The following is a 22,390-nucleotide window of genomic DNA, read 5'->3' as shown; positions in this document are numbered from 1 at the left end:
CTTTATTTGCTCTTTATTACATACCTTTGTCTTTATCCTCACATTAGAGTTACATTCTAGATACCATCAGGTGCTTGTACCCTTTTTGCAGTTCATAAGTAAGCTGTGACTTTCAAATCATGTGAATGTTCTGTTCATCAAAAGTCCTTCACACAATAGTATCGACAGATAGGGTGGCTTTTTCCCATATAGATGATTAGAATGAGTATTGTTAAAATGCTGATTGACCTTCCAATTATGTAATCCCTTCTGCACATGCTAGGAAGTATTTTTCAGCTACTTTGCCAATCTCTTTCTCTCCTCTTCTGCCTTTCCTTCCTTTCCTTCTTTCAATGATAGACTCCATGGATTTTTTCCAATATTAAATGTATCCATCACCACCATTAAGTGCCCATAAGGCTTAAATTCCAATTGCTGCATTCAGTTTCCTAAGTTGCTAATTTTTTTTCTTTGTATCTTGTCCTTTTCTCTGCCATCTCTTAAAAAAAAAACTTTCTCTAATTTATAATCTCTTATGTTATTATCTATTACCATGAATTCATAGGAATCCTAGTTGCCTTGTCTGCACTCAGGATGCATCATTTTCTCATGTGCTTAAGAGATTTTAGTTTTGAGCATGTTTTTAGTGAACTTTTAATGAAAACAAAGCAAAACCAAACCTCTGTTCTCCAAAGACTCTTCTGGGACCTGATTCACCAAACTGTTCTCCAGAACTCCCATTAGGTGTGCTAGGGGTCATGACTCAGGAAACTTTTGTTTGTTTGTTTTTAGGATTTACTTATTTTACTTGATAGATTTACAGAGAGAGGGATAGTCAGAGCGATCTTCCAAACACTGGTTTTCTCGACAAATGGCCAGAATAACCTGAACTGGGCTGATCTGAAGCCAGGTGCCAGGAGCTACTAATGAGTTTCCCACATGGGTGCAGGGGGTCCAAGTACTTGGTTCATCCTCCTCTGCTTTCCCAGATCATGATCAGGGGGCTAGATTGGAAGTGGAGCAGGTGGGACATGAACTGGTGCCCCTACGGGATTCTGGCACCTCAAGCAGATATACTACTGTGCCAGCACCAAAGAGGGAAACTTTTGAGACTTTGAGGCAGAGAGAGAGAAAGAGATAGAAAGATCTTCCACTCACTGGTTCACTCCTCAAATGGCTGCAACTGCTGAGACTGGGTCAGGCTGAAGCAGGAACAAGGAACTCCATCTGGGTTTCCCATATGAATGGCAGGGGCCACAAACCTTGGGCCATCTTCTGCTGTTTTCCTGGGTTCATTAACAGAAAGCTTGATTGGAAGCAGGACAACTGGGACTCACACCAGTACTCTGATATGGGACCCCAGTGTCACAAGTGGCTGCCTAACATTTTTGCGTCATCACTGACCCAACTTAGGAAACATTTATGTTCATTTCTTGTATTCTAGATTCTTGTGCCAAATGGATAAGGGTCAACTCACTAAGGTGGGTTCTGGTATTATCAGTTGTAGCGTAAGTACCTAGTATCTATATTCTTACATGAGGGACTAGAGCTTCCTTTTTAGTATTTAGGGAGAAGTGTATATATACTTATTTATGAAGGAGAGAGAGAGGGAGAGAGAGCACTTCCATGTACTAGTTCACTCCCCAAACTCTCACAAGGCGTAGACTGGGCCGGGCTGAAGCAGGGAGCCAGCAGAAAGTTAATGCAGAGGCTGTCATGGTGACAGGATCCCAGTCACTTGAGCTGTCACTTGCTGCCTTCCAGGAGGATATTCACTAGCAAAGTAGAATCAGGGGCTGAATTGGGATTTGAATCCAATCTTTCTCACGTACATGGGATACAGGCAACCTACCTGGCATCTTGAGTGGCAGGACACCTTTCTTTTTGGAATCCATAATAGATGGAGAGTCAAGAATGGCTGGTGATCTCTTTCTGAGATGGGTGGGATATGCAAGCCACAAAGCACCTGCCAGAAGACCATGAGGCACCCGGTCCACCTAGAGATCTTGTACCTTGTCTTGTCCCCCAGTGAGTAGAGTAGCTCAGGCTTACCCCTGGTACAGACGAGGGGCTCATGCCCATTGAGGTCACCAGGAGTTGGGGAGAGTAGGGAGAATGACTTGTGTCTCTGAGTGGTTCTTTCCTCCCAACCCAGAGTTTAGCTATTCAAGAATCGTGTCCTGATCACAGGTTGCCCTGAAAACAGGGCCCAGCCCCTGCCTTCCCTGTCGGGGCACATAGAGGAGGTGGAGGCCTCGGATGCAGTGGACAGGCCCTGTGGATTTATTGGATGCACACTTTGACACATGTCTGGGCTGTCTGCACAATCGCACTTTGAAGACTCAGTGTTTTGAAAGTATTGATTTATCATGTTGTCATTGTTGTTCAAAGGCAAGAACATGCTTTCAAAGTGACCTTTTCAACTCTGTAGTGCTTGTGCCCCAAAGGGCCGCATGAAAGGAACAATGAGCACCATCTGCCCATGGGAACCTGACTGAGGTCCTCACTGGAGATGAGAGCTTTGGGAATGGCATTCAGTTTCTGTGCTGGCTCTTGCAGCTGATGGATGGCTTTCCGGCTGCAAGTCCCATGACTGGGAGGAGAGGGCCCAACCACACCCTGCCCTGCAGGCACATCACCCTCACCCTTTCTCGTGGCTGGAGCCAGGGCACTTGGTTGGGATGCTTGGACTTGGTTCCGGGGTCTGCAGGAAGTTATGGAATCATGGGCAAGGGGAGGATTGTGAACTAGAGCAATGGGTAAAGGAAGTATCTAAAGCCAGTGCCTAGCTCCAGCACCTCTGTGTTGGCTGTGTCGTGTTTGTCCTGCCTGTAATCCCACACCTGTGGGAGTCCCTTCAGCCTTCAGCACGCTGTGTCGCTGCACTGCTGAGACATGCACGTTCTCTGCGGTTGTCACTCTCGCCTCTTTTCTGGGTTTCCCATTGCTGCTGTAACAAAGCGACAAATTCAGTGGCTTAAGACCAAATGGATCTGCAACATCACAGTTCTGGAGGGCTCAAGTCCACTGGGCCGACGTCAGTAATGGCAAGGCTGGCTGTTTCTGCAGACTCTAGGAAGAGTTTGTTTCCTTGCTGTTTTCATCTTCTGTGTCCTCCTGTGTCCCTTGGCTCTTGGCCCCCTCTTGCCTTCTCAGAGTCTGTCACTCCATTCTGTGCTTCCTCATCACACCATCATCTTCTCTCCCGTGTCCCACCTTTGTGTTTTCTTGTGAGGACCTCCATGATTGCAAATGGTCCCGCTGTGGTAATCTTGGATATTGTTTGTACCTCAAAACCCTTAATTCAGTTCCATTCAGAAAAACTTTTGAACCAGGCACAATTACATGCACAGCTTCTGGGGATTAGGATGTGTGTAGCTTTGGGGGCCATTCTTCACCCCATCATACCACATCAGGTTGCAATTTATTCTGTTCATTTTATACATCTGCATTTCTTCAGGTTGGGAAGCCTGCCAGTGAAGAATGAATGAGTCCATGCTTTGGAGTTGGGAACATTGGGTTAGTGTGAGTTTGTTGGAGGTTGTTGGAGATGGAGTAAGTGTATGATTTAGGCTGAGGCTTGTGGGAGGAAGTACAGGTGCAGTGAGGTGGCACAGGGTAAGATGAGGTGGGCCATGGGTGGCCAGGATGTGGGTGGAGAGCCTTGTGGGACACCTTCAGAGACCTGGATGTTAGTTTTCAAAGAAACTGGTCATGTGGTGGCTACTGCTTTTACCTTTGCAGTTGCCATTCTAGTATAAATTTCTGCACTGCCACTCACCGGCTGTGTAACTCTGGGAAAATTACCCAGTTCGCAGAGCTCTTCTGAGAAGCAGACAACTTTTGAGGTTTGCAAAGAGTTTGGCCCAGTGCCTCAGGGCCAAGGAGCCAGAAAGAGGTAACTGTTATTACTGCTTTTGCATTTATCAGTATGGTGATTGTCCGTGGCGGCAGCAGTGGGGATGATGCGGAAGCTTTGGACACCTGCAGCAGTGCCATGGTCAGCCCTGCTTCTTAGGTAGATGGCTTTTTCTGTCACATGTAGGTAGGTTGAGAGGTGGGTCTGACTGACGACCCAGGAAACCAGTCAGGAAGCTATCAGAGTGACCAGAGTGAGAGGGAGAGAGGGAGAGTGCAGCAGCGGCGTCTAGAGAGCTTAGTGGACTTGGGATGGTTGAGAAATATCTTTGCTCCTGCTGTTTCCTGCTTGAGATGGTTCAAAAGTGACTGGAGAGGCCACCTGGTACCATTCCCTGCCATTGCCATTAAGACAGGGCCACTGAGGCACAACCAGGGGCGGATGCCCTGCCCAAGTTTCTAGATGAACTTGTAATGGAGGCGCAGACAGAGAGGGAGAATTTGGGCCCCGGCTGGGCTGCAAAACAGGTGGGGACAGGAGAAGGAATGCGGGAAGGGGCTTTCAATGAGGGTCCTTTCTTATTGATGCGTGGGGGACGCCCTGCGCAGCCTCAGCCTCCACTGCCCTTGTGCATCCTTCTCCCCACCCCTCTTGGCCTTAACTCCTCTTTCCAACATATTCTACTCAGTGTCCTACAAGGACACCTGTAGATTCCTGATAACATCGAGGTGCAATGCACCAAGGGAAGTGGCTCTGCTGAGTTGGGGAGGTCAAATGGACAATGAGCCTCCTGGGAGCGGGGAGAGCTCCATGTCCCACAGCCAGCATCCAGAGCAGCACGTGCTCCCAGACTGGTACTGCATGTCCTCTGCGGTCCTCATGCCTCCCCTCATACATCTCCAGGAGGAAGCCAATTCAATAGCATGCACCGCCGTGGGCCTGCAATTGTTACTGCAGTCATATCTCACCCGGCAGGGATGTTGGAGGAAAATATATTTCAATGCCACGTTCAAAAGGGCTGTCATGGCTAATGTGGTAAATGGGTTTCAGAAGGTGATGTAATATTGTTATTTTTAATGCATTCTTTCTGGAAAATGATTTTGCTTTAGTTCAGATCGATGCACGCTGGAGGGGGCGCAAAAAGTCTCAAAGGAACTATGGTCCAAGTAGCATGCGTTATGACAGTTCTGTGTGGACTTTCTGGAGCTGCCAAATCAGAAGTGTGTGGCGGGGTTTCAGGGAACATGAAGGCCTGTCCATGTGTACTTTGAACACCTTTGGTATGTTGCCAAGGTTTCTTGTGAGCAATGGCTTTACCTGAGAACTAGGAGACAGGGAAACAAACCAACTGAAGGCATACGGAGAGATGCGTACCTCCTGGGGCTGATCACAGGCACCTGCTCTTTGTGTGTGTGTGTGCTGGCATACACAGAGTTTGTCACTTGTCGCAATGATGCCAAGTGTCGGAGCACAGAGTCTGGTCACCCTCTAGTTGTTGGGGTGTGTGCCCCTTTGGGAGAGCCCTGAGCTGACAGTCCCCGTGTCCTGTCTCCCTCTGGAGGTCACTTGGCCCTGTGCCTTGTGGAGCCCAGGCTGAGGGAGAGGGCGCAGGTGTGGTGGTGGGGTGGGGCCGAGGGAGTCTGTCTCCCACACACCATCTGCTTTCTCTGGCTGTTGGTGTTTTCTCTGTGCTTCTCATCTAGTTCATTGTCATCCTTTTTTTTTCCCCCAGGAAACCTCCACTGCCAGCATCTGAGAAGGAAGACGGGGAATTGAGCGTCCTGCAGCTTGGTAGGTATGGTTACTGCCTCTGGGCTATAGGCCTCGTTTGTTCCACCTGAGGGTGCCAGGGGGCAGGTTGCAAAAGAGGATTCACTGTACTGGCTAGCTTAGCTTTGTGGACTGAACATACTCACTTGTCTGGGTATCTGGGGTCAAGATGGTTAGCGCTCCCTGCCCCTGTCCAGGCTTACAGCCATCTCTCTGTCTCTGACTCTCTCTAATTCTCTACACTGCAAAGACTGAGGTATCTCGGGGCTTGGCACTAGCCGCAGCGAAGCTGAGGCTGCCGGGCCCAGACCCGTCGTGAGAGGCCATGGCACGGGTACCATCCACACCTGCTGCTCTTCTGGTCAGCAGTTGGCCACATACACTGCAGCTTCCTTCCCAGTGTTCTCTTTAAGTTGCAGGAGGAACGCAGTATGCCCTTTAGAAGTGCCTCATACGAGCATGCAGGCAGGCGGCCGTCTTTGATGGCTGTGCAAGAGAAGGCGACCAGCTTTGTTTATTTTGCACAGCTCACTTGAGAGGGAGCAGGGCCCCAGGGCTCTCATTGCCAGAAGTGGCCGGCAGGGCCACTTGGCCTCCCCAGGAAGGGGCAGGTTTCTGCCCCTTGGCTGTGTTGAGAGAAGGACGGAGCCAGGAAGCCCGGCGTCGCATGCTTTGCTGTGAAGCCTCTGCACTTGAAGATTTTCCAATGAAAGCCGCTCGGGTTCTGGACGCAGCACGAGGCAGTTCCTGCCCTTAGAAGCCAGGGAGCTTATCCTGGCAGGAAGGCTGCTAGCAGTTCTCAGAAGCCAGCTGTTTGAAGTGTGTGTGTGTGTGTACACAAGTATACACACATGCTTTCGGCAGGGGATCAGGGTGAGGCTCAGCTGACCATGTAGAAAAGAAACAACTGAAGAGAAGAGTTCATGGAACCCAGTGACTGAGAAAGCTCCTAGGAGAGGCAGGAGGACAGAGCAGGCTTGGGGTGAGGCCTGGGGCGCAGAAACAAGCGGCTGAGCATGGTGGAAGAGCAGCACATCCTTTCCTGCTCGATGCATGCCGCCCACGTTCCCTCCCTTTCTGGCCACCATGGTACAGTCTAGCCAGGGCAGGTGATACAAGGGGCTTTGCCTTTCTGGAGGACAGGGCTGGGAGGGGCACAGGAAGAGAGGTGAGGCTAGAGGACCAGTGGTGCTTAGTGGTGTCAAGAGATATATCAGCCATGTGTTGTGGAGGGTTGTGGAAATGTCCATAGGTGACATTTAGGGTGGATGTGGGGCTTGCCAAAGAGACATGGAAGGAGCCAGGTGGGCCAAGGTTTGGAGTGTGTGTGTGGGAGAGAGGCTACCGAACCGCCAAGGGAGGGCTTGGGTGCCTGGGAGTACAGGTTGGGGCAGGTGCAGATGATGCTCTGAGCTGTGTGAAGGGTCGGGCTGTATGTTGCAGGCCAAAGGGAGACCTGGAAGGTACCATGCTAATGAGTGTGATGTCAGAACTGTGTGTTTGGAGATGCCTGTATTTGGGCTTCGATGTGGGATGGTTCTAGGGTAAGATGGAAACCTGTGAGGGGAGATCTTGGAATAGTCCCTATTAGGGGAGCTCCCTGCAGTGCTGGTGTTGCACTCACTGCATTGCAGTTCACTGGGGGTGCTGTCTGGTTCTTCCCCTCTGTACCACCTCTCTCCCATGATGTCCCTGGTGTAGTGTGGGTGCTGGGTAAAACACTTAGTGAGCAAGCAGAATAGTGCCACCTTCCTGGAGCCATGGTGAGAAGACGGTGATGGGGTGGGAAAGGTGGGAGACAGTGTGGGCGGGGTGCTCCAAAGGTTGGAATGCTTGGGAATTCCGTGGTGCAACGGGGCCTTTTGTTAATGACAAAGCCTGCAGAGTCACCCAAGTTCACACTGTGCAAACTCCCAAAGAAGAGTGTGTGAGCAGTTCTCCTTTCAAATGAAATAAGTCATGCGAAGGCTGGCATTGTGTTACAGTAAGTTAAGCCTCTGGTTCGAGTCCCAGCTGCTCCACTTCTGATCTGGCACTCTGCTAATGCCCTGGGAGAAGCAGTGGAGGATGGTCCTAGTGCTTGGGCCTCTGACACCAGATGGAGTTTCTGGCTCCTGGCGTCAGCCTGGCCCAGCTCTGGCTATTACAGCCACCTGGGACTGAACCAGCATATGGAAGATCTTCTCTCTTTGTAACGTTGCCTTCCAAATAATTAAAATATTTTTAAAAATCAATTATGTTATGCAAGATCTTAAGAGAGTTCAAGGAAAAGGTGTATCATGAAAAAAAATCTTGTACAGATTTCAAATTTTTCTATACTTCAATTTATCTTTTAATTCCATTTTCTATAATCTTTTTGAAGTGCCCTCATATACATATATATGTATATGTATATATGTATATTTTCTTCCAAAGGGTACAAAAAGTAGTACAGGAAATAAAACCTCTTTGTTTTCACCCAGGCCTTAAATAGCATCTCAGACCTCTTGCGCACAGTTTTGTTGGCTTGGCCAACATGTCATTCTGGAGTGTTTTGCTTTTCCCTTGCATGGCAATCCTGCCACTTCTGAGCCCGAGGCCTGCTCTGTGGTCCTGAACCAACTCCCTTTGCTGGACCAGTTCTTCTCTCCCCTTCCCAAGGGGAGGCGGCCCCAGCCTGTGCCTCAGCATGCTCTGCCTCCCTGGTCCACCAGCCTTCAGCCCAGCCCTCCCCTCTGTGGGTCTGGCAGAGCACACTGCAGGCCTGGCTCCCTTTCTTTCTCCCAATCCCAGACTAGTTTTTAAAGATCCATTTGTGCTGTTCAGTGAGCATCTGGTCTTTATTTCAGATTATTATTTTTGGTAAGACCAAGGTCACAGATTCGCTTTTCCAGAGCCACTAAGAAGAGTCCTCATGTAATGTGTCTCCACTAGCCGCAAGGTCAGAGGTAGAATTTGTCTCCTTCTTGTTCAAGGGACCTAATCTCTGGGACTTTGCCTGGTGCTGTGTCACACAGGAGTAAGGGAGGCTGTTGGGGAGCATGGAATCCATGTGTCCCGGGGAGGGAGTCTGTTAACACCATCCTTCACCCAAACAGGGAGCCAGAGGTCCAGAGCCAAGGCCACTCTGCCTTGTCCCCGGGACCTGGTCTGCTCAACTTCACCATGGTTGCCATGGGAGTGTTTCCCCTTGGTCCTTCAGAGAGGGTGGCCTGGTGCGAGGGTCTTCACTGGCTGGGCAGTCACAGCTGGCATTGCCAAACTTGGTACGGGGCAGTGGGGAGGACCCTGCCTCTGGGCCTTGGGAGGCCCAAGTGATTGTGTGGAATGTGGCATTCAGATGATTGAGTAGAATGTGGCATTCATGTCTCCATCCTGGCTCTATCACATTCCAAACCTCAGTTTCCTCATCAGTAATGGTGGGTAGTAGCCATTGCTCTCTTGTGGTACCACCACAGGGTAGGGATGCCATCTGGGAGTCCATTGGTGTCAATTCCAGGCATGACAATTTGCTGATGTTCCTGTTTGGTCAGGGTTGCTTATGTTTCCTCTCCTAACTCTGTCCTCTTAGTGCTTGTCTTCAGAGGCTGAATCGATGTGTCATGCTTACACCAGGTATGACACTGTACTCTTTGGACCCTGGGTACTAGCTATCCTGCATGTCCATGTCCACCCGTGGCATCAGTGGCACAGGCCACCTACCTCCTCCCTGTGGCTTGGATGGGTAGGGCAGTGGTGAAGGAGCCAGGTCTTTGGATCTACTGTCTTTGCTGCTGCTGAGGGACAGGGAGCCCAGAAGCCCAGAAGCAGAGGCCAGGCTGACAACCTGTCATTCAAAACTTCTCCAAACATGTCCATGTCTGTGTCCGTGGTGTTGAGCCAGTCCTTATGAGGGACTCCTATTCTTCCAGAGGACGTGGAGGATGACTTGGTAAGGGAAGACATTGTCCTGCCTCCGGCCCCATCGATACTCAAGCTGCAAGCAGTGTCCAAGCCCATCGACCTCTCAGTAGCCAAGGTAGGTCTTGCCTTAGAGGTGTAAGGAGATGCCCGGGGAGGTATGTCCTGGTGCAGCTGGATGAGGGTGTTGATCTTTTTGGCTCAGTCCACATCACTGGCATCTCTTGGTCACTGTTGTAATGGAAGTTTGGGGGTGAGGGAGTGGGGAGTAATGTTGAGGTTCAGGAGAATTGTGGCTTTTGTCCTGGAACCTCCCTTTTCCTCTCCTAGGTAGAGGAGTTTTGTCCTCATCCACCCAAGCTTTGCAGGGCTCTGTTCTTTTTTTCAGCCCAGAGTTGTTCCACTACATGTGTAATGGGCGGGCCGGCCTGGCCCTGGGCTTTCCAGCTGAGCTTTCTCTAGCTGGGTTGCTGTGAGCCAAGAACAAGGGGTGTTAACGATCTTGCAGTGCCATCCAGGTTCATGCCCGTGGCCTCCTAGAGGGACCCTTGGTCGTGGACCACAAAGAGCACCCTCTTCTACAGGACTCGGCAGCCACAGTTTCCAGGATGGCCTCGCCCTGCCCTTGGCCCAGAAGTTCCTGCAGGATGGAATGTTGCCCCTGCTGTTCTCCGGTGGCCTTGCAGCCAGGAGCAAGGAGCCAGGAGGGAAAACCAAACCCTCAGGGACACAGCTAACCTCCGTCCCTTCCCTGTGGCTGTGCATTTACTCAGCACACAAACTCAGAAAGTACGAGATCTTTCTAGAGATTTGGTCCTTGCCATCCCCTTCTACGCCCCTGCTCGCCCTTCCTCCTCTTCCCCCTCTCCTTTTTTCCTATCTGTCTTTTGTCAAAGAAAGACACACGCAAGTGGCTTCTAGCTTGAGTCACTCCAGGGTTTTGATTCTGTGCATGTGGCATTCCTACGGAGACCACCCAGTAACCCACCCCGAAATAGCTGCACAGTGTGAGGCCCCTCAAGAGGAGAGAAGGGCCCAGGGCCAAGGACAATCTCAGAAAGGACTCCAACCTCTGTTGGCCACACTGTGCCTGGCAGGAACTACCTTGCTGTGACTGAGCATATGAAGAAAAGCCAATCTCTTGGGAAACTCCCTTCCCACACATGGGTGATTTGTAGTTGGCACAGAAGGCCCTGAATGGGCTCATCATCCCTCCTGTGTGCCATTGGCCCACATCAAGGCAGACAAATGCTCTCAGCACAGAGTTCTTCTCATATGCAGTTCAAAGAAAACAGACTCAATTCTCTTGGAAAATAGCCCGAGTCTATAGGACACAGCTGTCTGAGAAAGGGGTCCAGCAAGAATGGCGTGGCTGCAGAATCCACTGGTTGGTGCTGGGGGAATCACTTGGAGCTTCAGAGAGCTCTGGGGTGTAAAGTCATGGCAGAGGTTCGTGGTGCCGACTGGCAGGGAGTTGGAGGGAGATGCTCTGCCTTCCCACCCAAAGGCCGTTCATGGGGGTGGGGGTTGGCGGGTTCCGGGGTTCTAGGGGTAGTGTTTGGGGTGACAGGATGCAAACAGTGATCTCAGTATCAATCAGAAGTCTGGAGAAGACAGAGTTGTGAGAGAAATGCAGAGGTGTCCTCCAGGTGGTTGGGGTGGGTGTTCACATGGCATTCATGGGACCCCGCCCTCCCAGGTGGCATCAGAGTGGAAATTCTTACTCATGGCTAAGAGTTGTGCTAGAACAGGGTTGGCCACCTTCTTCTGTAATAGACAGTATGAAGATAAATGAGCATTTTATTGTATCAATAAAGCTTTATTTGCAAAAGCAGGCAGGGGGCCAGATTAGCTCATAGATGGCAATTTGCAAGTCCTGTGTCAGATCATTTGGTCTTCAGGCCTGGCTGCACCATGGGATCCCCTGGGCAGTTGTGAAACTACAGCTAATGGGATCCTGTCCTCAGGTGGGATCAGATTTGACTGGCCTGACACTTGGCCTGAATTTTAAGACTAATTTGTTTATTTATTTATTATATATATATTTTTTATTGGAAAGTCAGATTTACAGAGAGAAGGAGAGACAGAAAGATCTTCCATCCACTGGTTCACTCCCCAAGTGGCCACAACAGCCAGCTGGAGCTGGAGCTGACCCGAAGCCAGGAACCAGAAGTTTCTTTCAGGTCTCCCATGTGGGTGCAGGGTCCCAAGGCTTTGGGCCATCCTCAACTGCTTTCACAGGCCACAAGCAGGGAGCTGAATGGGAAGTGGAGTAGCCGGAATACAAACCATTGCCCATATAGGATCTCTGTGCATGCAAGGCAAGGACTTTAGCCAGTAGGCTACTGCACTGGGCCCAGGACTAATTTATTTTTATTTTAAAATTTTTAGGACTATTTTTTTAAAAGATTAATTTATTCTTATTTGAAAGATTTACAGAGAGAAGGAGAGACAGAAGGGGAAGATTTTCTGTCTGCTGGTTTGCTCCCCAAGTAGCCACACTGGCTGGGGCTGAGCTGATTCAAAGCCAGGAGCCTAGAGCTCCGTCCAGGTCTTCCACATGGGTGCAGGGGCCCAAGAACTTGGGTCATCCTCTGCTGCCTTCCTAGGTCATAAGCAGGTAACTGGATAGGAAATAGAGCAACTGGGACAAGAACTGACTCCCATATGGGATGCAGGCACATTAAGGTGGAGGATTAGCCTGTTGAGCCACAGCACCAGCCCCATAAGGACCATTTTTCAGGAGCTTCTTAGTTAATTCTAGTCTATCATCACGCTTGAAACCTTCTAGTGCTTTTCTGGGGAGAACAAGAGGGCAAAACTAAAACTTCATATTTCAAGTGGTCTCTGGGGGACCAAAGACATTGGTCCAGGTCAGCACAAACTGGCGTAGCTGACAGATGTTCCAGAGGTAAGATCTCAGGGTCAAGTTTCTCTGGCCTCAACCACGAGGAAAATAAAAAGTGATAATCCTATTAGGAAACAGACCGCCCTGCTAGATGTCAAGGCCAGCTCCTGTGGGAACAGGCACATCACACACTGCGTTGTTGCTTGATTTTGAAGTAACATGGAACTGCTCTCTCTCTCTCTCTCTCTCTTCTACAGGAAATAAAGACTCTCCTGTTTGGCTCCAGCTTTTGCTGTTTCAATGAAGAGTGGAAACTGCAGAGTTTTACCTTCAATGAGGCAGCCTCGTTGAGATATGGCATTGTGCAGAGAAAGGCAGGTGGCTCTAGGGTTTCGCCTAGACTGTCTGCCATCGCATCTCACACCTCAGGCAGCAGGCACTGCGGAGCTTTGGCAGGTCCTGCAAGGACCCATAGGATCCTCCAGGGGCCAGTCTGATGTCAGCTGAGTTGTTTCTCAGTCAAGCACTGCCTGGGTGGCTGGCAGAGCACTAGCTGGGGAGTGAGGCCCTCTGCCCTGGAGATGTTTGACTTGAAGATAGATTTGAGGGGCACACGTTGTGAGTGGTGCACGCTGTTGGGTCCTCAGGCAGAGACAACAGGCTGGCTGGGAACACGGGGAGGCCCTCGTAGGTTGTGTTGAGAACCATGCTGGCTTTTGCAGGCAGAGACGAAGTAAGGGCCCTTCAGACAGGTGGCGCAGGAATGAAGGGCCGTTTGTACAGAAGTGTAAAGCCTGCAGGAAAAGGCAGAGGCATCAAGTGTGTGGAGCAGGTCCTCGAAGAGAAGAGGCCCTAACAGCAAGAAATGTAGGTGGGCAGTGGCAGGCTTGGAAGGCGGCTTGTCCACATTCCCCCAACTTGCTTGTTAAAGACCAGAAGAGACTAACCCTGAACCCCAAATACAGCAGGGTAGCTCCCTCAATTCCCTTTCTCAAGCCTGGAGCCTCCTCCTGCCCCCACATTGCACAAGGCAGAGCCCCAAGACCTCCCTTGTGTGGCTAGCCTCAGCTCATCTCCCTGCTCCTGCCTCTGTCCTATTCTGATAGGTTCTGTGGCTCAGGGCCTGTGCTAAGTGCCATGGTGTTCACAGAACCAAGCTTGACTTCCTGAAAGAGGCAGCCATCAGGATAAGGCCTTGATGGCAAAGTGGACAGCTGACGCTCTCAGCCTGTGGATGTGGAAGCCCGTGGTGGCATTCCTCACGTCACACCTAACTGATGTGAAGTCACAGATTCACCCTTTTCTCTAGGCTAGGGCCTCATCTTCCCATCTCTGGGACTCAGGGTCAGCATACTGTGGCTGCGGTATCGCCTGTCAGAGAGCCATTTCCAAGGGTGCCCAGCGCTGTGAACTGGGGTGGGCAGGGGATGGTGGGGTTGGGGACTATGTCCCCGGGGACCATTCTTCTAGGCTATAACACGTGCCTTTCTTTGCAGGGGGGCCCCTGCGGGGTGCTGGCTGCTGTCCAGAGCTGTGTCCTGCAGAAGCTCCTGTTCACAGGAGATGGAGCCGGCTGTGCTCGGTAAGCCAGCACGTGTTCGGGCAGTGGTCTTCTTTTACCCAGGGCTTCTCAGGAGTGTCCAGAAAAAACAAGCAAGGAAGCGTGTGTGTTCCCTGATAGCTCCCCTCTTCTGAAGGGCCAGAAAGGCAAGGGTCATGGGGCAGCTTCCAGTGGGGTCTGGCCAGGCCAGGCTGCATGGCTGGAGGGGAAGGATGCTGGGAAGCTGTGTGCTCTACAGTGAGGGGCTGCTGTCAGGGCTGCCAGTGGGAACCCTCCTGCTTCTCAGCAGGCCACACCAGCTCTCCCTGGCTCCCGCCAGGTACTCCTTCCCTCCCTACTTCCTCTCCTTGTTCTCTCACCTCCAGCAGCAGGAAGAACCACACAAGGTGCCATGTTGCATTGCTTCCACTCCCTGCACATGCTCGGTGTTTGCACATGTGGACCCCTCATTCTCAGTCACTCAGGCCCCACCCCTAGGGTCTGGGGTGTCTGCGCAAGCACAGGGGAGATGAGAGGCAGAGTAAGATGGAGAACCCTGGCCCTGCACCCCAGGATGCTACCCAGATGAAAGGATTGGCAAGGGCAGCCTTCTTAACTGTCTCCTCCTTGCTCTCACCCTGAGTCACCCTCGGAGCTGCAGGGCCTCTGGCAGTGACGCCTCTTCTGCTTTGTTGAACTGTAGCCCATATACAGACAGGTTCATCAGGGTGTGTCGAGTGATTCACCGCTCATGCAGGCATCCTCCCCTGCGCTGTGAGCATTTCCCCCGGATCAAGACGGAAAACACTTCCCGTCATATTCAGAAGTCCCCTGATCTGCCAAGGTAACCCCCATACTCCTCAAAGCTGGGGCTACACAGGTTCACCAGCCATTGCTTTTGTTTGCTGGTTCCTAAACTTTTCCCAAAGGTACCTGTTATGTGAAGTAAGCACTTCAAAACCTTTTGTAAAAGCCTCACGTGTTAAGAAGACACACACTTCTTTATTCAGGTTCAGACTCCAAGAGAGTCATTCATCTAGCACACAAATGGCACGCATTTCAGCAAAACGGATGGGGTGGAGTGAAGGTGGCTCTCACGCCTGCTGGCCTATAATTTTTCCAGTAGTTCTACAAAATGGTCATCATGGTGTTTCCTCCCAAACAGAAAGGTGCTGACCTTGAGCCGAGAGTGTGTATTACCATGAAGCCAGAGACATGGCATTTCATGGCAAGATCCCATGTGGTCCCAGTTCTTGTCTTTGCTTCCCACCTTGGATCTATCCACTGTCACTTCCAACTGTGCTGTGCCTTTCCCCATTGCCTGCCCCAGGAGTCCAGTCCAGCAAAATGCTGGAATGTTCAAGTTTAATGTCGTGGAGACAGATGCTGCCGTCACCTCTCCATGGGGAGGCCACTGTAGTCCTCCCTGATCAGAAGCACCATGGACTCAGGGGATTTGCTAAGTGTTGGACCCTGGTATCTCTGACTGTCAGAGCAAGCTCACATGGCATACTTAGCAGGTGCTGGGCAAGACAGATGAAACCATGCCCTCATGGTACCTGAGACTGAACTAAGAGCCTGACAATGGACAGGCAGTGGCAGGAGGGTCTGCAGGAGGGAGGCCTAGGTTCACCTGAGAGGCTTCCCCGGGGAGTCACATTTTGATCTTGCCAAAATCTCAAGCACATCTTCGCAGACTTCTGTTTTCCTTAAGTTCTTTTCCACTTCTCAGGCCCACGGGGAAGTGGCCTGCTGGCTCCTGTCACCACCCGGGGGAGGCCTTCCATGCCTTCCCCAGCTCTGCTGTCACACGATGAGCCAGCATCCTTGTTTGTTGCTGCTGCAGTGTTGCCGAACACAAGCCCCATGAGAGCAGGGACCTCCCCTGGGCTGCCTGGGCTCCACTGTGGGCCATAGCCCTGCCCCTGGCTGCTAGCCCGGTGCCTAACCCACAGTGGAGGCCCTCAGGATTTTTGCTGAATGAAGGCATGGACAAATGAATGAGTTATGCAGACAAACAGGGAGGGGAGGCGGAATGGTATGTCAATAAGGAGAACAAGATGTGCGAAGGCCTGGGGGCAGGGAGCTGAGGGCAGCCTGGCTTGGGGTGACCAGGGCAGTGCCTGGAGGCAGACCGAGGTGGGGGGCTTGGGATGAGGGTGGCAGGGGGAGAGGTTGTGGGAGTTGGGGGTAGTTTGCAGCTGCCTGGGGTAAGCCAGGTCTTAGCAGTCACGACAGTGGTTCTTAACTCCCTCCAACCCAGCTGCATTTGAATGTCGGCTCTGGATTGGCCAAGGGAAGTTGAAGTTACAGACAATTTCCCAATGGTCAGGATGGAGCATTCCACTTGGTTCCAGGAAAGGCTGATCCTTCCTCCCCCCACTTTCCCCTTCCTCCTGAGAGGATGGGAGAGTTTCTGTGTCCTCTAGGCCACATCCATGGGCAGAGCTCTGCCCTCCATACCGGAGAAGGAAGCCATGGCTGGCATGGGCTGAAGCCGTCCAGAGGGCCGACCCAAGGGTGACTCATGGTGGAGAGAACAGCCGGGCTGTGGCCAGGGTGTCCTGCTCCATCTCCTGGGACTGAGCAGGCTTCAGCTCCCCTGCTGAGCTCTACTTCAGTCTCAGTTGGTGTTGCTACACTTGTTCCCCAGGGCTCTGTGGTAGAGAGGCAGTAGGGAAGGCAGCCTTGCCCCCACCCTGCCCCCGGACTCCCTGCCTCCTTGGCCTGAAGCCAAGAGCTGGGCTGGCTGCACAGAGATCTCCTGGGAGGGGGCAGAGGGAGAGGAGGCAAGAGGGAGCGCCCAACCTGCCAACCTGCTAACCTGCTGACCGGCTAGGCTTGTGTTGTGTACCGGGACTGTGCCTCATGGGGAGGAGCCTGACAGTCCCAAGATTTCAGAAGTGATGCTGCTTTCAAAGGAGAGAGGGGGAACAAACAGAAACTGGCTGCTGTGCTTCTTCAGGAATGCTGTAGTGACTGTCAGTCTGTGACCTAGCATCCCACGTGTGTGCAGTACAGAGCTCCAAGGCAAGAAGGAGTCCTGCCCTTTGCTTCCTGCCCACCCCAGGTCCCTAGGCTGGGTCCTGCCCTCCTCAGTGTGTCACCATGGCTGGTTGGCACCGGCAAACAATTCTGTGACAGCAGAGAGCAGTGGGCAGGCAGGCAGTACCGTCCAGGGAAGTCACACTGGAGTCAGGGCTCCTTGGCATAGACACTGTGTCTGCGGCAGGCATGTCTGGCTGCATCGAGACCCAGCACTGAGCCCGCAGCTGAACAGATGGAGCCCAGTGCAGGCTTGGGGATTTTCCACTTGAAGAGGTGCTTGCCTGGCTCTGGAGACAGAGGGTGGAGAGGGAGCAAGTCTTGTTCTCCCTGCAGGCCTGGAGAGCAGTCAGAGCCGGGGAGAGAGCTGGGGGAGGGTACAGGGCAAGCAGTGATTTTTACCCACCCACACTTACTTAGCAAACTAAAGGCTAGAGTCCCAGAGTAGAAGGGGCTTCTGCCCTAAGCCCCTCTGGGCCTGGGCAGTGGGGCCATGTGAAAATGCAGGCTTGGTCCTACAGGTTGGCCCTCATTCCTTCCCTTTCCTCCTTTGATTTTGAGCTTGCAAGGGAGCAGAGAGCAGGGGAAGAGAATAGGTTGCTCTCTGACCAGCCTTCACCTGACTTTTCTGTGGACTCGACGGAGATGGCAGGTCAAGGAGGAGAGTGGAGGCTGCTCTGAGATATTTAGGGAAGAAGCATTGTGTCTCTGAAACGTGTGGGTAGGACAGGCTGGAGCAGACTGCATTTTTTTCCGCTCCACACCCAGCTGTTCCCTGCCTAGACAGCTTCATCCTGCACTTCTCCTGGGCGGAATTTGACTCTTAAAGACACTTGTCCTGGTCTAAGAGCCTGGCCCGGTGCCAGATTCCTGGTAGAAGTGTGTGTCTGACAGACCAGGAAATGCAGAGCCTTCACTGTCCCTGCAGGTGTGTCGGCAGGTGCTGAGCAGCCTGGGGAAGCAGGGGTCGGCGTGTTCAGGTGGCTCCTTTATTGTCAGCTGGGAGTTCCCAGCACTGTGACATTTCTCTGGACAGGCTACACGGCAGCATGCATCCTGGGGTACATTGGGGAACCTCTGGGCTGGAGTTTGATGTGTGTAGTTACAGGGGAAGCAAAGGCCAGAGATGGAGCCTGGCCTCATGACTGCCTGACCGCTGGACTTGCTCAACACCAACCTGTTCTCTAGAAAGACATGAGTCAGAAGAGAAAGACCCAGAGGGCCCAGGGAACAGTAGGGAGACAGGAGGAGCCACTGTGGTGGGCAGCAAGTACTTACAGATAGGCACACAGAGGTTTAGAGGGGCTGTGAAGCTGTGGAGCCAGGCTGGGTCCAGCAGTGAGAGCTCCTGGACAAAGGACCTCAGTGCCTCGTTCTGACTCTGGGCTCTGCTTATGAGTCAAGCTTCCTGCTGATGTGCAGCCCTGGTGGTGATGGGTGGTAATGGTGGGTGGTGGCAGGTGGTAATGGCTCAAGTGCTAGGGTCTCTTCTGCCCATATGGGAGACCTGGATTGAATTCCTAGATCTTGGTTTGTGCCTGTTGTGAACATTTGGGGGTAAAGATGCAAGACCTCTTGTTTGTCTGTCCCTCTGCCTGCCCAATGAAATGAAAATAAATCGAAATCAAAGACAGACAAGACCTAGGGCATTTTTCCATAAACTTGGATAGTTGTCCTCATTCAGTGCAGGCTTCATTTTCTGCCACTAGGTTAGGGGTTCAGCCACACTGTGTTGTAGACATGAGTGCAACCCTGTGCCATTCCCAACCCTGTGCCCAGGAGGAGCTTGTGAAAAGGATGGGAAAGGAGCTGGAGGGGACAGGATTGCTGCTGGGATGCTGGTAGTGACAGCTCAGCTGAGGTGTAGGGCATGCTGACCCAGGACACTGGCATCTCCTTGAGGAGGGCCGGGCATTGAGCAGGAGAAGTGGATAGGGGGTAAGGGAGTCCACATTTGTGGCTCCTAAGTGCAGACAGACAAACAGCCCATCCTTCATCCCTGCCCTCCGAGCCTACATTGGTTCTTGGCATGATCTCTCATGCCCCCACATTGTTTCCCCTGTTAATAAGGTCCCAGGGCTGGCCTGTGACACTTGACCCGTCCAGTGTGGTGAGAGCTGGAGAGCATTTCCTGCAAGCAGCATGCCTCGCCTTCTGAGGCCTTGGGAGTGTGGGACAGGACTGCCATTCTGCTTTCTCAAGGGCTCGAAGGCTTGTTACTTGTGTCATTGGCTCTGAAGGACTTCCAGTGTCAGGGGCCCAGTGTCACTCTCTTGTCTGATGTTGGGTGTCCACCTTCCCGGATTGCTGCAGATGGCATGTTTCCAGATGGTCTGCAGTGACACATGGCACTGAGTGAACTCTTAGCATGGGCCAGGCACTGGGCCCTCCTGGGCTTCGCAAACGTTGGTGGGAGGTAAGGTAGTCATTGCCAGGATCCAGCAGGGGAAACTCGGGGGCTACTGCATTATGTGGCCTCCTATTGTAAAGTAGGTGGACCACAAAGGCCTGAATGTACATGGTATACCACAAAGGTCTGGGATGGTGAGCACCTGCTTGCCACCACGGCAGGCTCTGCCCTGGTCTCTGGTGCCACTTCTCTCACTCTGGCAAGGAGGGATGAACCCCAGTGCCCTCTGCACCTGTGGCTGTGTGTGGAGCTCGATGCTGCACAGCCTGGAGCAGGTCCTCATCAAGACTTGCTGCTTATTGGGAAAAGAAAAAGGCAGGACCGAGGTGAGGCTTTCATGTGCATTTAGGGGAACCCACAGGCTGCAGGGAAAGGCATGAGGGGCAGCTCTGTGGAGCCCTGGAACCATTTAGTGGGGAAGATGATCCTGCACTCCCTTGTTCCTTTGTGCCTCACCCTGGAACCTCATAGTTCTATCCACACTGGACGAGGTTCCGTCCCCTTCCTTCTGCACCAGCTGCTGGCTGGCCCTCTCTTGCTCCACCTCCTTCCTGCCTCTGCTGCCCTGCTGATGCCTCAGCAGCTCACTGGGTCCTGTCCTGGGTGGCTACCCTGCTTCCTTCAGACTCATACTGGGAATTCTGGGGCCAGGCCCAGATGCTTTCCTGGGCTTTCTGTATGTCCCACAGCTTTCCCAGGGTCGGAGAAGGGGAGGGTTAGGAGAATCCACGTGCACCTGCTGCTGGGCAGGTCTGAGGGGCAGCTGTCACTTCCTCCAGCTTTCACCTGTCCCTCATCTGGGTCAGCAGTGCTACCATGCACTCCCTAAAACCACATAGGTCATTCTTGAGTTTCTTCTACCTCATGCCCGTGCCTGGATCCAAATTTGGTCTCTGCAGCCTCATCTCTAGCTGGCCGGTGGAGAGAGATGCGCCTGCCAGCATGAGGTGGCATCTCAGAATTCCTAGGACAGGATCGGGCCAGGGATTTGCGCGAGAGACTACAGTTTGCACAACTGACTGGCCTCCTCGCCCCCTCCTTCCAGCCTCGCCAAGGGCCCTCCGCAAAGATTACTCCCCTGGCCTTCATCTGCAGAAGCCTCTCTGCCCTGAGCTCTTTTTGGGGTTTCTGTAGTAGCTCCTGTGGGTGACTGGGGAAAACCGTGGCACCATCTACAGAAAGCACTGCCCTACTGTTCCACCCTGTGGCCCTGTGAGAGTTAGTGATTTCCTTTTCCTCCCACAGGCTCCTGCAGCCTTCCGACGCACACAGGACCCACTGTCTCGCCCTGGCCATTGCGGATATCTTGTGGCGGGCTGGCGGCCGGGAACGAGCCATGGTTACCCTGTAAGTGTTTCCCAGGGTGTTGTTGTAGCAGAGCCTCCAGCAGGTCTGTGGGGTGTCTCCTGTCCCAATGGTGGAAGAATTGCATCCCTGTATCCTCCCAGGATCCTGTCCCCCTGTGCTGGGGTGAGCCTTGGGTGTCAGCCTGCGGTGGGGGGTTCTATGTGTCCCATCTTCACTGGGGTGACTCTCAGAGGAAGCACTGAGCCCAACAGCCAGTTCCTCTCATTTGGAGCTCCCAGTTCTTCCCAGTTCCCAGGGCATGTCCCCTACCTGCTGTGTCATTTGGATGCCACTCCTTGGAAGAGGAACCTGAGAGGTGGCAGCTCATGGTGGCAGAGTGGAGGCCCTGGGCTCTTCTTTGCTGCCCTGTCCTGCCCTGCACAGTTGATGCAGGTGCATGCAGAGGGGGGCTCCCACCCAGTCCCAGCGTTGGTTGAGCCTCAGTAATAGGGGCAACTCTGAGGAGTACTGTGCCTAGCCCAGCCCTTTGGAGGTGTATCCTGCCTGCCACTGAGGTGCTTATTGGCTGTGTGACTCTGAGCAGCTGATTTGACTTCTCTGAAACTCATCTGTGTCTTCCTCTAGAAAATGATGACTCAGCAGGGTGCTTATGACAAGCCAGTGAGTCAGGACAAACCAGTGATATGTAGACAGGGAGATAATGTTTCTCATATTTAAGTCATGTGTTAAGGTAAGCGGATGATAGATTCCAAGACTGGACGTGCAGGGGAGCCCAGCACGGACTTGGCATCCTGCAGGTGCTGCTCAGGTGCTGCTCAGGTGCTTCAGCTGTCATGGTCACTCCATGTATCCGGGGTACCTTGTGCTGTTACTTTGTTGCCTGTGATTCTGTGGACTTGGTGACACCGGGGCCAAGGACCCACCTGGACAGCCTGTGTGCTGGGGAAGCAGGAAGTCATCATCTCCCTGTCTTATATTTGAGAACACAGGATCCCAGAAAGGGATGGGAGCTGTTCCAAGACCATTTAGCACAGACAGCTCCCCCCAAACCTAAACCCTGCTCTTGGTTTCTATGTCAGGCTGGCTCCCCAGTGGACGCTGTGTAAAGGGCGCTGAGGTTGGCTGTGTGCAGGGGTCACCAACAGGACAGACGCTGGGATGCCCCTGTGAGTGGGGACGAAGGCTGAGTGGGCCTGGCCTGGTCTATAGATGGTGTTTGTTAGAGGCCAACTTGCCAGCGAAAGGGCTTGGGCTTGCTGGCTCCCAGCTCTCCCCTCTGCTCTCTCCACTATCCCTTTATCGTTCCTCTGCCATGCCAGCCAGTCCTGATCTGGCATGGTGGGTAAGCTCCAGGCATTATGGAGATACAAGAAGCCCCTGGTGCCTTGCCTCTCTCTCGGAGCCACCTTGTGTTTGCCCTTTCCCCAAAGAGGACTCACACTCCTTTATTTCCTTTTTAGGGCTTCGGGAAGTCAGCAGTTCACTCCGACGGGGAAATACAAAGCAGATGGCGTTTTAGAAGTGGTACGGCTTTCTGGAAAACTATCACACACCCTTTGGCTTTGGCTGGGGCCGCCTGGGCAGCCCAGGCCACAGGCTCTCACCCCAGGGTTGGGGAGGAGTGCAGATTGGGGTTGTTTTGGGGAGGGGCCCTGGCAGGAGCTGGCTTTGTGGCCAGAGGGCCTCTGCTTCCCGCCACCTCCCTCCACTTTGGCCTCGATGGTATGGAGAACTGGGCTTCACAGTCTGAAC

General features: G+C 52.6%; 1 protein-coding gene across 1 annotated transcript in view; it reads left to right on the top strand.

Annotated features, from left to right (window-relative positions):
* The window catches only part of MINDY4 (MINDY lysine 48 deubiquitinase 4), an 89,239-nt gene that overhangs the window by 36,523 nt on the left and 30,326 nt on the right, over nt 1-22,390 (top strand). The window contains exons 6-11 of the mRNA XM_004582397.4: nt 5,571-5,629; nt 9,499-9,605; nt 12,593-12,709; nt 13,832-13,917; nt 20,576-20,677; nt 22,099-22,162. Coding sequence (XP_004582454.2) covers nt 5,571-5,629; nt 9,499-9,605; nt 12,593-12,709; nt 13,832-13,917; nt 20,576-20,677; nt 22,099-22,162 — 535 coding nt within the window. The remainder of the gene's footprint in view (nt 1-5,570; nt 5,630-9,498; nt 9,606-12,592; nt 12,710-13,831; nt 13,918-20,575; nt 20,678-22,098; nt 22,163-22,390) is intronic.

This window comes from Ochotona princeps, chromosome 20 (assembly GCF_030435755.1).
Source record: "Ochotona princeps isolate mOchPri1 chromosome 20, mOchPri1.hap1, whole genome shotgun sequence".
NCBI lineage: Eukaryota > Metazoa > Chordata > Mammalia > Lagomorpha > Ochotonidae > Ochotona > Ochotona princeps.
This window is presented reverse-complemented; position numbering and strand designations above follow the sequence as displayed.